Source organism: Raphanus sativus, unplaced genomic scaffold (genome assembly GCF_000801105.2).
Source record: "Raphanus sativus cultivar WK10039 unplaced genomic scaffold, ASM80110v3 Scaffold0062, whole genome shotgun sequence".
Lineage (NCBI taxonomy): Eukaryota > Viridiplantae > Streptophyta > Magnoliopsida > Brassicales > Brassicaceae > Raphanus > Raphanus sativus.
The window spans coordinates 2,479-18,212 of record NW_026615385.1 but is presented as its reverse complement, the minus strand read 5'-3'; the positions used below and the strand labels follow the sequence as shown (position 1 = coordinate 18,212).

At 32.8% G+C, this 15,734-nt stretch overlaps 1 protein-coding gene across 1 annotated transcript; it reads right to left on the bottom strand.

Moving 5' to 3' along the window:
- Positions 1-9,668: 9,668 nt before the first annotated feature.
- LOC130500936 (uncharacterized) lies at positions 9,669-10,824 on the bottom strand. The gene is made up of 2 exons (XM_056995853.1): positions 10,053-10,824; positions 9,669-9,963 (listed from the first exon to the last, which is right to left on the bottom strand). Exons 1-2 carry the CDS (start codon positions 10,750-10,752, stop codon positions 9,887-9,889), a joined length of 777 nt encoding a protein of 258 aa, XP_056851833.1. The 5' UTR covers positions 10,753-10,824; the 3' UTR covers positions 9,669-9,886.
- Between the last annotated feature and the right edge of the window lie 4,910 nt (positions 10,825-15,734).

The window sequence follows — 15,734 nt, the reverse complement described above, 5'->3', positions numbered from 1 at the left end:
GCGGCTTTGTTTATGGTTGATGTGTTTTTTTGATAGATTTGGTTGTGTCTCTGACTCTTTTTTGTTGCAATTATTTATGATAGATTTGGTTGTGTCTTACCATTACTTGCGTGTGTTTATGGCCGGTGTGTTTGTTTATAATAGATCTTGACTTGTTTTTTAGTTATTGTTCAATATTATTTACCATCATTTAAAAAAATTGTAACTCGTTATATTTTCTTTTCTTTTTGGTTTTAGGGAATAATGATTCTTGCTCATTTGTGTGATGAGCTGAAAGAAGAAAACTGAAAACAATCATGTTCATGGTAAAAAAATCGATAATGTTTTGCTCGCCAATCTCTCCATATTAATTGTTTGGAAACCATTTATTTTTATTCAAAATGCAGTCTCTAGGATTAAACTAATGTTTCTATTGCTTATATTATATTTACCTATTTTAAGTTTTTATTTAATTTATATTTTTATAAATAATTTTACGATAAATGTTTAATATAATATTTTTATTTATTTTATTGTATATTTATTATTATTAATTTTACGATAAATGTTTCATAGAGATGTTCAATTTAGTTTTTTCATTTCTTACCTGTATATTTACTTATTCTTAATTTTTCTTATCTTTTATATTTATTAATTCTAATTTTCTTTTTTTATATCAAATGATAATATTATGATAGATGTTTAATATAGTATTTCTATTTCTATATTGTTTATTTACTTATTCTACATTTTTTGTTTTCATATCGAGTTGTAATATTACGTTAAAATTAATATTTATTTCTTATATTGTATATTTACTTTTTATTTATTTTATCATACATTTTTCAGATTGATATTTAATGTAATTTTTTCTTATATCGTTTATTTACTTGTTATTTATTTTTATGATATTTTATATTTATTATTATATTATTAGAATAGATATTTTAATATTTTATTATGTTTTATACTGTATATTTATTTATTATTTATTTTACTATATATTTTTCATAGAGATGTTTAGTTCAGTTTTCTATTTCTTATATTGTATATGTACTTTTTATATTTTTTTCTTATATTGTATATTTATATATCTATTTTTAATTTTAAATCAAATGATGATATTATGTTAAATGTTTAATGTAGTATTTATTTTTCTTATATTATATAGTTACTTATTTTAGTTTTATATGTTGTATATTTACTTATTCTATTATTACTATAAATGTTAATAGAATATTTATATTTTTTATATTGTATATTTACTTATTTTCTATTTTTCTTATATATTTATATAACGTAATATTTCTATTTTTATGTTGTATATTTATTTATTTATTATACATTTTCAGATATTTAATATAATATTTCTTTTTATTATATGGTATATTTACTTATTATCTATTTTTTCTTATATTGTAGATTTTTTTATTATTTATTTTAATTTGCAGTTCAGATATACGTTTAATGTAATATTTCAATTTTTAAATGGTATATTTAGTTATTATTTACTTTTTCTTCTATCGTATATTTACTTTTTTTTGTAACAATGTCACGTGTAATTTTTTGGGAGAAGTCATTCCACTGATGTGGACACTCTCTAGAGCCTCGAAATTCTATTTTTCAGATATAGATTAAATGTAATATTTCTTTTTCTTATATTGTATATTTACTTATTATCTATTTTTTATATTGCATATTTATTTTATATTCAGATATATGTTTAATGTAATATTTCTATTTCTCAAATGATATATTTACTTAGGAAAAATGATTGCTGGCTACGTGAAGTATTAGCCATCACATAGCTAACCATGCAGAGTATACTAATGTATACCTAGCTACACGAAGTACATGTTATGCATGACTACATCCCTCAACTTAATGATGTGATGTAATTAACATCACGAGTTTAATTTTATTAATTCAAAAAATTATATAGATGTCAAAAACCGTTTAAATCTAATGTTTCATCAATTAAAATATGGTGTTTTTACGGTAATTTAACAAAATTTAGATTTTGATCCGCGTTTTAAAAGAGTTAAAATATTTTTAACAAAATCTAATTTATAAAATCAATATGTTTTATAAAATTTTGTTAAGTAGTGTTTTGACATTTTTTATTATAGTGTATTTGAAAACTATACAATTATATCATTTTATATATATTAAATATGAAAGTTATATAAGATATTATTTAATTTTGTTTTTAATTAGTTTAGTCTGTTTTGTTGTTAAATTTCAATAAAATATATGTAATTCTTTTGATTAATTGTGTGATATATATATATATATTTATTTATTTATTTATTTGATCTATTTTTATTATAAAGGTTATTTGATGTCGATTTACTAACTCTAATATCTTATTTGTTTAATATAAAATAATTAAATTACTTAAACTAATGAATTATTTTATTTATATTTTCATAAAAAATTGCATTCATTTAACTTACTAAACCATATTATATTCTTATATTATTTTATTCTTAAAATTAAATAATTAATAATTACACACGAGAGATTATTTTTGGTTTAAATGACATCAAATAAGTTTTAAACAAATAAAATGTTAGGGTCAATGAATTGACGTCAAATAAGTTTTGTAATTAAAATTTATCAAATAAGTATATATCATACAATTCATCAAGCAAACTACAGAAAATTATTAAAATTTCATAAAAAGTATTAAGATAACTAAAAAACAAAACTACACAATATCTTATATTACTTTCATATCTTATATAAATAAAATAATATAAATATACAGTTTTCAAATACACTAAAATAAAAATGTTAAAACACTACATATCAAAAATGTTAAAACATATTTATTTTGTATATTGGATATTTATAAAAAAATTCTTACGCTTTTAATACATTGGGTTAAAATCTAAATTTAGTTAAATTATTGTCGTATTGGTCATATTTTAATTAATGAAACGAGATATTAAAACGGTCTCTGCATCTACATTAATTTTTTGATGAGTAAAATTAAACTTGTGATGTTAGCTACATAACATCATTAAGTTGAGGGATATTGTCATGCATAACATATACTTCGTGTAGCTAGGTATACATTAGTATACTTTGCATGGTTAGCCATGTGATGGCCAATACTTCACGTAGCCAGCAATCATTTTTCCATTTACTTATTAAATATTTTTCTTTCTATTGTATATTTAATTTTTATTTATTTTTTGGTAATAATGTCACGTGTCATCTTTCAGGAAAAGTTTGTCCGCTGATGTGGACATTTTTTGGAGGCGTCTTTATTAGTATAGATCTCCAGATTTGTATCACAGCCCGTAATTTCACTCCCAATTGTGTGGACTTTCACATGGTTCTGAAAATAATGTTTTTGAAACTTATTTAAAAGTTGTCTAATCTAAGCTTTATTACATTGTAATCTAGACTGTTCTAAAATAACCAACATGTAACTCTTAACTCAAACATCAAAGATCCTACTATACTCAGCATATATTGTAACTAATACACAACAATCTATTACTCATTCTGATACTGCCAATTACTACATTTCTTTCATTGTATATGAAAAATCTAGAAAACCAATAAGAAGCATGAATAACCATATGAATTATAAGAATGCTATCTATTGTAGAAAGTTATCATTAGTTACAAACAAATAAAAAAAATTGACAACTATTTATAATAATACCAATATTTTATATATTATAAAGTTTCATGATTTAGGCACATAAAAGAAGAAAATTTCATTATTTTTTTGTTACTTTAACATTAATTTATCCTTTTAATGTACTTTGGATATATATACTTAAAAAAACATTATATTTTTGTTATTTTTTCTTTTTCTAATTTTCCATTTTATTTTAATAATTAGCATTTTAAGTAAAGTTTCATATGTTAAAATTGATTTTTCTGTTTTAAGTTATATATGTACAATTAATTTCGTTTTTAAAAATAGTTATTTTGGAAATATTTACATTTCCAAACATGATATTTTGTTAATATCATCCTTTCTTTATTTTTGTCTATTTTACTTCTATTATTTTTACTGCCACATATAAAAAAAACACCTCATTTATTATATACATATAAAATATAGTTTCTTTTCTTTTCACAAAATTATCAAACATTTCATTATTTTTTGTTACTTTAACATTAATTTATCCTTTAATGTACTTTGGATATATTATACTTAAGAATACATTATATTTTTATTAATGTTATTTTTCTTTTCTAATTTTCCATTTAATTTTAATAATTAGCATTTTAAGTGAAGTTTCATATGTTAAAATTGATTTTCTGTTTAAGTTATACATGTACAATTAATTTCGTTTTTAAAAATATTTATTTTGGAAATATTTACATTTTCAAACATGATATTTTTTGTTAATATCATCCTTTCTTTATTTTTTGTCTATTTTACTTCTATTTATTTTTACTGCCACGTGGCATCTTATAGAAGCTTTATTTTTTGCTGATGTGAACGCTCTCTCGAACCTAATAATTAGCATTTTAAGTAAATTTAATATGTTAAAATTGCTTTTTCTGTTTTAAGTTATATATTAAAGAATTAATTTCGTTTTTAAAAATATTTATTTTGGAAATATTTACATTTTCAAACATTATATTTTTGTTAATATCATCCTTTCTTTATTTTTTGTCTATTTTACTTCTATTTATTTTTACTGCCACATAAAAAACATCTCATTTATTTATATACATATAAAATATATTTTTTTTTCTTTTCACAAAATTATCAAACATTTCATTATTTTTGTTACGTTAACATTAATTTATCCTTTTAATGTACTTTGGATATATTATACTTAAGAATACATTATATTATTGTTAATGTTATTTTTTTCTTTTTCTAATTTTCTATTTAATTTTAATAATTAGCATTTTAAGTGAAGTTTCATATGTTAAAATTGATTTTTCTGTTTAAGTTATATATGTACAACTAATTTCGTTTTTAAAAATATTTATTTTGGAAATATTTACATTTTGAAACATGATATTTTTGTTAATATCATCTTTTCTTTATTTTGACTATTTTATTTCTATTTATTTTTACTGCCACGTGGCATCTTCTGAAATAATTTTTTTTCGCTGATATGGACGCTCCCTAGAGCCTCAAAAGCGAACTTTTAATAGTATAGATATATTTTATGTTTGGATATTGTTTTGTTAGTCATTATCTTAGTTTATTTAATGAATTGCTGGTTTTACGTTTGAAGTTTTTTTTTGTATAGTTGAAACTACATTGGTGTTATTGGTTTGTGTATTTTAATAGATTTGGAAATCAAAGCTAAATTCAGTGTTATTGCTTCTATGATTTTAAAATTCATATGTAAATCTAATGTTATTGGTTTTATGATTTTAAAATAGATTTTAAAATCAAGTCAAATTCAGTGTTATTGGTTCTATAATTCTAAAATAAAATTCAAAATCATATGTTATTCAATAGCAGTGATTTGTTTAAGGATTTGATTTGAAATTGGATTTTAATGGATTTATAAGTATTTTTAAGACCAAAATACAAAGAAACAAATATTGAGTTAAATCGTGTTATTTGGTTGGATTTGTATTATTAGTTTTCTCCATTCTATAATCACCACTCAAGTTTCCCCAAACAACCTTCCATGTTTTCGATTCTATAATCACTATTTTTAATATCATATTTTCTAGTTCAAAAGTTTATACTTTTAATTATATTTTTATAAATAACCCAAAGAAAAAAGATTTTGATGATGAAAAAATCTAAAAAGTAATAATGATGAAGAAGTTCTTGACTTCTTGTAACCAAAACCAGCGCATAGAACATATCAATCTTTTTTTTTTTGACGGCAAACGGCTATTCTATTACTTAAACTTGAGGTGGTCTGGGTAACCAGACCGGAATAGAACAACCAACAAAAAGTAACTTCCTATGGAAGGATCTAGCTGTCTTAGCTAAGAAATCTGAAATCTGATTAAGCGCTCTTGGAACGTAAAAAATCTTGAAATCCGGGAAGCATATGAGTAGTGTTTCTATCCGCTCCAGTTCCGTAGAAAAACTTGGCCAGGCATGAGGTTCCTTAATCATCGCAATCAATTCCTTGCAGTCTGTTCCGAAATTCTGACATGTTGAATACTGAAGCATGTTCTCCATCGCTCATCGCAGCGCTTCCACCTCTGAGTGTAGAGCTGATTCTCTTTTGGGTAGGTTTTGTGATCCCATAAGTTGCGTCTTCCCTCCACTGTCCAACCAGACCCATCCACATCCACTAAATTGAGCAAACTCTGTCCATGATCCATCCAGTAAACAAATACTTCCCAAGCTTAGGACTTGGGGTTCCATTGCATTTCCCTCTTGTACTACTCGTGGTATCATCTCATTTGCATTAAACCAAGCTTGACACTCACTCTCAGCATATCGAACTAGTTCCAGAGAATCTCTGTCTATTCCCCTAAAACATAGAACATATCAATCAGTTAAGAACAACTATTACAACAAATATGTGGGGGGGGGGGATATTCTATATGTTATGAGAATTTGAGAACATATAAAAAAAATGAAAAGATATATTTTTGTATTTATTAACTTTATCGTAAACTAAAGTTACTACAAATCCATTTGGTTGATTTACAATAATCCATTGATTTGATTTTGAAGTTCATCTGATTTATTTTAAAATATAATTGTCTGATTTTAAAATCATTGGATATACCAAGGATTTCAAACTGCAGGAAAGATTTCTAAATCCATTAAAGTACATAATCCAATAACCCATCAATTTACCATCAATTTTTACTAGCTTCGATGTTGCACTTTATCGCCATGTTTTTTTGGTAAAACATTATGGTTTCACATATTTACCGTCAACCCAAATATTGTAAATAATGTCTTTAGTGTAAATAGTCTTTCCAACACTAACTTTGATGTTGCACTTTATCGCCATGTTTTGGTAAAAAAGGAAAAATCATAGTCCTTTCTTGGCAAAACTTTAATCTTTTCATTCTTTTTTTTGGTAAAAATGTAAAAATTATTACCACTTTTTTCGTTTTTAACAGAATTACAGATGATAACAAGAAGCAGATAAACGAAAAAAAATAATCAATCTACTATGACAGGACATGACAGACACAACAACCAAAACCGCTATCCCAAGGCTCGACCAAGTCCGCACCAACCGTTTGCCGCAAAAGGATGAGGCAAGTTCAACCGAGAAACGGAACCCGGTAATTTTGGCCTCCCCTATGAACTACTCTTAAATATAATGGCTCATCTGAGAACAGTTCTCCGAGGGCTTCATATCACCTTCCCACACGAACAAACAGCAGCCGCAAAGGCCTTGCACACCCGCAACAACCAAACCGAGCCTTTATTAGGCCCGTATACAACCTGAACGATGTTGTTCCAAGCAAAACAAAATAATTAAAAAAAAAAACAAAAAGGCAAGAAATCGGAACCACCAACACCAAGCCACATCAACGAGAGGCCAGAAAGCCCTCCACCAATAAAAACAGCAGAAAGCCGGGAACGATAAGACGACAACACTTGTTCCGAGAAGAGCTCCTACGACCTGCAACATAACATGATGATTGAGGGAGAACATTACCATGAACTATCAAAGGAATACTCAAGGCATTGGGATATGCTCTCTCTCCGACTAGAGTAACCAAAAATGAGGAGAAAACAGACTCCCGAATTCACCCCATTCAGCGCTAGTCGTCCCCTTCGAGAACCGAAGGTCGGAAATCAATTGCTGTCTCAGATTGACCCGGTGACCAACGGGCCAAAGAATTGAAAACACATGAGCTTAATCAACTAAAAAGCATGCACATACCTTCATCTTTTGATCGGATACAAACACCAGATAGATGTAGGCCAGATGAAACGGAGGTCTCACGCAGCACATCGGAGAGTCCATATATAGACGACAACTGTGATTTCTTGACAGGAGAAGCTTCCACAAGCCATCACCTCCGGTTTGACACCCGCCGACTCCTTATGATAAGCATGCCTTCGAGCGAAGTTTAACTCCAAAGCATCCCAGCCACCGACACACCGGACAGAGCTCACCACGACGCCATGATTTACCAAGCCAGCTGCCGACAACGCACCATGAGTGACCAAAGAAGTATATCTATCGACCTACCACATTAATAGAGACAGAGCCCACCGCCTCAACTTGCCATCGACTCTACAAGGAACAAGAACGGAAAACGCTCACTTGTTAAACCCTAAAAAGTTGACTCCTTCCGACTGCAACCCTCTCTCCACGGTGTCATGACTCCAACTGCAAGCAGAAAATAACCCAGCATCGAGTCTCCCTGGAAGAAAGATCTAACCCGGTTCTTACGATAGAACCAAAAGCAAGATGACAAAGAGTGAGGAACCACAGAGAAAAAGAACGCCTCCGGTGGCGGTATGCGCTCACGCGCCATCCGGTCGCGGGAGCAAATCAAATGGCTCTTAATGAATGTCGAGAGGATAAGGGGATGAGAGAGATTTTTTTTAATCTCTTCACTCTTGCGAGGACTTCGTTCACATGCAAGACTTGAAAGATTTCAGCAGACCTTCTAGACTAGGCGGTGGAATGGATGGTTGCGAGTGTTGTGATCCTGACATACGAGTCCACAGTATAGTCTTCTTCTCTCCTGCAGTAAATAAGCGCATGTATTTGCCTTGAACTTGTATAACAAAATTATATGTCTAAGCTATTTAATATTTTCAACCCATGAATTTTAACACCTAGCTGATTTTAAAACCAGATTTTTGTTGGTTATCATTATTTAAAACGAATTTTTTTACAGCACATAACCCATGAGAACTTTGTGCCGACCAAATTGAATGCAAATAGAGTAAGTAGGTTGATCGTAGATGTTTATGTGCTTATGATCTATGGAGGTAATCCATGATAATATGATTTATGGTCTGGCTGTAAGAGACATATGTAGATAGATGATGAAGCTAAAGTTGATAAGAAGTGAGTATTTTCAAATATCAACTTCTTTCAGTTTCCTTTTGGCTAAGAGCTGATCACCATATATATGGTTCTTATTTGGTTCTTGATACTCTCATTTATCAACACATGATTTCTCTGATTCAATGCTGACGACCACCAGACAATTTATAGACTTTGTGGCTGATCCGAGAACACGGGAGGAGATCAAAGTGGCTGACTGGCTGCAGGAGGCGATGGTCACCCCACTAAGCACCAACTTACGTGGCAAATCAGAATCCATTGGCTGTGTTGTTAGAGTCAATGCTTCCATGGGTTAATCTTGGTGATGAAGATGATGAAATTGCACATGATGCTGATCACCAACCATACAACAATGGCAACTGATGAGAGGAGGATACACATATGGCCCTGCCTTTGTTAAGCAGCGCCTGCTGATGCTTTATTAGTCTTTTGAGCATATCATGCTCTTGTTACTCTCACAATCTTTTTTTTGTACAATCTTTTTATACTTTTGGATATAGTCTTTTTCTGAGTTGGCAATTAGTGAATGATGATGACAAAGTGTCCTTGCATTTTATAATATTCAGCTGAAAAAAATGCTAAAAATAACATATATTCCTTTGATTCATTAGACCCTTTCACAAAGCATCCGGATCCTAAATCGATGAGACTCTGCTTTTGATAATAAAAGTGAACCTTTCTTTAGGGTTATTTAATTTTGGGTGCTTTGGTCTTTAGATGGCCCTTTTGTGTTGAAATTCCATATTCGGATCTCTTTCCACACTACAGAACACAGACCTTAGAAGTATAATAACAGAGAATGATATAAGTCATTGTGTAACTCTTTTCAACATTGAACGAAACAATACAGTATTTTCATATATACAAACCGAGTAGAAAGAGTTACTATTTCAAGAAAAACTCGTAGTAACTCGTAAGACTATGCGACAAACCCTAACATAAGAAGCTTAACGTGACGCAGAAGCTAAAGCTACTGCTTGTGCCCACATCTTAAGTCTCGCCTTAACCTCCTTCGGATCATCTCCTAATTTAATAACCATGCAAAATGAGACTAAGATTCTATTTTAATAACCATACAAAATGAAACGAAGATTAATTTTATAATAATTATACCAGGACTTGAGATACGCCAGTTGGCAATCGGAGAGTTGCCGCCACTACTAGTCTGAGTCTCCCGGTTTGACCCGGCGGATACCGAAACCCGTTCTGGAACTTCCACATCGAACCCGAGGTCTCTACAAGCCTTCACTTCTTCAAAACCCATCATCATCGACTTCTTTCCTCCTTTCGCATTTGTTAACACCGTCAGCCCTCCTTCCCCTCCTCCGCTGTAACGGTTTCCGACTCCGTCGCTTTCTCTCTCCACACCGTTAAAGCCGTGACCGTACTGGTTCCCTCTTCTACTCTTTTCTCTTAACACCCTTTTTTGCTTAGCTAAATTACACTTACTGCCATCGACGTTAAGAGTGACTTCGCTTCTCCGGCGAGACATGATCATAGGGAGAGAGTAGAAGCCGGGAAGTTCCTTATCGGAATCCGAATCTTCACCGTCATCGGAGATTTCTCCGTCCGCCTCGGCTCCCACGTCGACGTCGTCGAAGCTCTCCAAAGACAGTTCAGAGATGAAGTTACCCAATTGGGAAGGCTGGTTTGTGAAGTTATCTTCATCTTCATCATGGAAGGAGCTCGTGCAAATAGATAACCTAGACAAACTGCTTTGCCTTGTCTGGTAATGAAACCCATCATCAGTATCTTCGTTCTCTTCTTCTAGTAATGAAGAAGAGTTGATCATAATACTCTCTTCAGACGCCATTAACAGGTAGCAAGAAGAAGAAAATGAACTGTATGGTTCTTAAGAGTTCTTGTTTTCCTCTGCTTTCCTTTCTTATACAATATTTGAGTGAAAAATGAGTAAACTAGACCTTTACTCGTATTTATAACCGGTTCGCGTATCTGTGTGATTTACGTATTTACCCTCTGGGTTGATTTGGTTTCAATTCACCTCGAGGAGTTTCTTGTAAACTCACCATGGTTGGTGTTTATCTTATGTCGACCGGCTACTACACTTTTTGGTCTTAAACGTCACGAGATCAGTGACTCCTTATATTTTTGTCTTAGTTTAGAGACTGACTATTCAGAAATTTTTACAAAAAGCTATCACTCTCACCGTTATATCTAGAGACACCTGTAACGCGTGTTTAATAGCATAATCCAACATTGTAGCTTTTGTTAGTAATCGACCGTTTGTTAGTAAGAATAATAATATCATATCATCTAAACTAGTATTTTTCCATGGCATGATCATATTATCTGGGTACAAAATTTCGAAACTGCCCCTTCTTATTACGGCTAGGTTGGTCCCATATGCCTTGCTTTTTGGGGGCAATTCAGTAGTTATGTACGATATCCATCAATTAATAACTTGATATGACCAGCACCTACGCATCTGTAAAATGTTTTCTAATTTCTATAATCAATAATAAACAATTATGACTTCACTAAACTAATTAAAAATTATTTAATCTTGCTTTAACAAAAATCAGAAAAGACCCACTATAAATATTCAATGATCCTAACTCATATTCAAAGTATTATGCAGGAAAAACAAATTTAAAAATTGGCACTGGTTATATTAATATGTAAACAGGTGGCCCTTAAAAACTTGTGTATCTCTATTTGTTTGGCAAATTCCGCATAAGATAGAATATGTGGTGTGAACAAATAATAGTAGATATCATTCTCATAATTAATTACATAATAAATGTTAAGAGAGTTAGTGGTGCCGGCAGGGATAGTCGTATGCCCTGTTCAAAAACGCGGCCGCCTAGCCGCCTAGACGGCCGCCTGGACGCTATTCGGTGGATATCCGCGGCGAGTTGGGCCAAATCAGTGAATCCAGGCGTTGATCCGCGTTTTACTACAAGAAAACAAGACGATTCTGACGGACATTCCGACGGAAAATGAGATCCTCGGAATATTCCAAGAGATTTCCGAGGAAATTCCGAGGAAACTCAAAATTTGAGTCTCCTCGGAATATACCGACGGAATTCCGAGGAACGAAAATTTCGTCGGTATTTTCTTATGAAATACCGAGGAAACAATGTTCCTCGGAAAAAAACCGACGAAAATCTGAGGATATATTATAGCCGTTAGAGAGCCGTTGGAGAATTTTCAAATTACCGAGGAAATTCCGAGGAAGGAGCCGTTGCCGTCGGAATTCCGTCGGAATTTCCTCGGTAATGTCGGCAGCTTCTCATCTATAAATACGAGCACTCCTCATCCTCTCCATTCACTCCATTTCTTCATCCTCTCACATACTATATTTACTCACGAATTAGATTGAAAAAAAGATGTCTTCTTCAAATTATTATCGTTCTTGGATCGATCAACCTCATTTGGATCCGAACACGAGATTGCTTATAGAAGAATACCAACGAGGTATAAACGAATTCATGGGGATAGCTCAACGACAACCGGAAGCAGAAACATGTAAGTTAAGATGTCCTTGCTCTAATTGTAAAAATAGAAAGGTTATTAAAGAGTGGGATGTTTGGACTCATCTATATTTGAATGGGTTTACACAGAGTTACAAAATTTGGTATCATCATGGGGAAACTGATTATGAATATGGTAGTACTAGCGAACCTCAGCATGCGGTTAGGTTAGAAGAACCAATTAGAACGGATGTAGATTATGGTGTAGGTACTGAGCAGATGGTAAATGATCATTTTAGAGGGGAAGATTTACCCAATGCACAAGCTAGGAGATTTTATGATATGTTGGATGCTGGAAAGCAACCCTTGTATGAAGGATGCAGAGATGGTCATTCAGCTTTATCATCTGCAACAAGACTGATGGGCATTAAAACAGATTATAATTTGGCTGAAGACTGTGTGGATGCGACTGCTGATTTTGTAAAAGGTATTCTACCTGAGGATAATGTAGCCCCTGGTTCATACTACGAGGTTCAGAAACTGGTAGCTGGTCTTGGTTTATCGTATCAGGTAATAGATGTATGCAGCGATAACTGCATGATTTATTGGAGGGCTGATGAACAGCGGGTTACATGCAAATTTTGTGGGAAGGCTCGTTATAAAGATACGAGTGGAAGAGTTCCAGTGCCATATAAAAAGATGTGGTATTTGCCTCTGACGGAAAGGTTGCAGAGGTTGTACCAGTCGGAACGCACAGCGCAACCAATGAGATGGCATGCAGAGCATTCAACAGATGGTGAGATTAGACATCCTTCAGATGCAAAAGCGTGGAAGCATTTCCAATCAACATATCCCGACTTTGCGTATGAGAGAAGAAATGTCTATCTTGGATTATGTACTGATGGTTTCAACCCATTTGGCAAGAGTGGAAGACAGTATTCTCTATGGCCAGTCATTCTTACACCATACAACTTACCGCCAAACTTGTGCTTGCGACGAGAGTTTTTGTTTCTCTCCAGTCTCGTTCCCGGACCAGAGAATCCTAAGAGATCACTTGATGTGTTTCTTCAGCCACTAATATATGAGTTGAACCAACTATGGGCTCAAGGTGCTGAAACATACGATATTTCGTGTAAAGAAAACTTTCAAATGCGGGCAGCACTTATGTGGACAATTAGTGATTTTCCAGCATATGGTATGTTATCTGGATGTACAACACATGGAAGGCTATCGTGTTCATATTGTCAAGATAACACTGATGCTTTCCAACTAAAACACGGAAGGAAAACATGTTGGTTTGACTGTCACAGGAGATTCCTACCACCTGATCATCCATATCGTAGGAGTAGGAATTTGTTTACGAAGAACAAGAGGGTGTTTGACAGTCCAACACCGGAATTTTGTGGGGCAGATTTGTTGACACAACTAAGAGATTTTGGTGCAGATAGGACGCCAGACGTTGGACACGTGCGTTATCCGGTAGATGCTGTTGGAGAACTACATAACTGGCACAAAAGAGTATTTTCTGGGATTTGCCATACTGGAAGGATCATCTGCTGAGGCATAATTTAGATGTCATGCATATTGAGAAGAACTTTTTTGACAATCTCATGAACACGATCCTTAACGTTCAAGGTAAAACAAAGGATAATTTGAAGTCAAGACTGGATTTAGTCGATATACGTGCTCGTTCAGAACTTCATGTTGATGAGAATGGTAGGGCTCCTTTTCCCAAATACCGACTTGATGCAGAGGGAAAAGATGCATTCTTTGATTGGATTTCAAACGATGTGGAATTTCCAGACGGTTACACATCTAATTTGCGTAACTGTGTCGATGGAAACGAAGGAAAGTTTACGGGCTTGAAGAGTCACGATTGCCATGTAATGATGCAGCGCCTCCTTCCATTTGCCTTCAAGAAACTATTACCACGGAATGTTCATGAAGCAATTGCAGGGATAAGTGCTTTCTTCCGCGATTTATGCACGAGATCAGTGACTCTTGAAGGTATTGAAAATTTGAAGACTAACATAGCCGTGATTCAGTGCAACCTTGAGAAGATATTTCCTCCATCATTTTTTGATGTTATGGAGCATCTTGTTATTCACCTGGCAAGAGAATTGGAACTTGGTGGTCCTGTGCAGTATAGATGGATGTATCTGTATGAACGGTATATGTTCCATTTGAAGAAGATGGTGAAAAATTTAAGTAAGGTGGAAGGTTCTATAGTTGCACAGATGATCAATGAAGAAACTTCAAACTTTGCCGAGTACTACTTTCCAACAGAAGTGCAGACCAAAAACAGAAGACCTGCTCGGCATGATGATAGAGGCGAACGGGCAACATATCATGTTACGGTTCCAGACATCTTCACAGATGTTGGACGACTTAGCGGAAAACCAAAGGACCGTCGACTTACTGAGCAGGAGCGCAGTCATTTGCAAACATATTTGCTCACCAACTGCGAAGATGTTCTTCAATATGAGAGGTAAATAAATTAGCTTACAAATTTTTATTTTAACAAGTTGAAATTTAAATCTTAATTAATTACATTATTGTCATCATATGTACAGAATTTTCATGGCATAAAAGCGGTTCGAATATAGATACGCCACAGAGGAGGCTCTAGAAGAACTGAAGCAGAGAAAATTTGCTGGATGGATGCTTACTTATGTGAGTGCTTTAAACAAATTAAAATATTATTTATCACATATTTTTAGTAATTTACATATATTGATATAACATATATATGTGCTATTAATAGGTGTCTGCTGGTATGGCCAGAGGTGAACCATTTGATGATTGGATACGCGAGATGGTGCATGGACCAAAGTATGTTGTGAAGTCATATCCGAGATTTTGTACTCGAGGATATGCATTCACAACGCAAAAGAGGAGACGTTCGAGCACGACTTATGATGCTGGCGTTTGTTCTGCATCAGGAGATGATGTATACTACCGAAACATACAGGAGATTATGGAAATCAAGTATCCGGGCATGGTTGGATTGCGTTGTACTGTTTTCTTTTGTGATTGGTACGACAACACTCCAGATCGAGGTGTGAGAACAGATGCATTTGGTGTTACATCAGTACATTCGAGGCGAAAGCTGCAATATTATGATCCTTTCATTCTTGCTTCTCAGGCCGATCAGGTAATTAAATATACATATGTCAATTATTCAGAATGATTCATCATCATGTGTATTATTCAAATAATTTTTAAATGTTACAGGTTTGTTATATCAAGTATCCCCGGGTTAGGAACAGAGATGATCCATGGGTCACTGTTACATCACTCAACCCGAGAGGCCGAGTTCAGGGAAGTTCTGAGCTGGAAGACCCACTACAACCAAGCACAT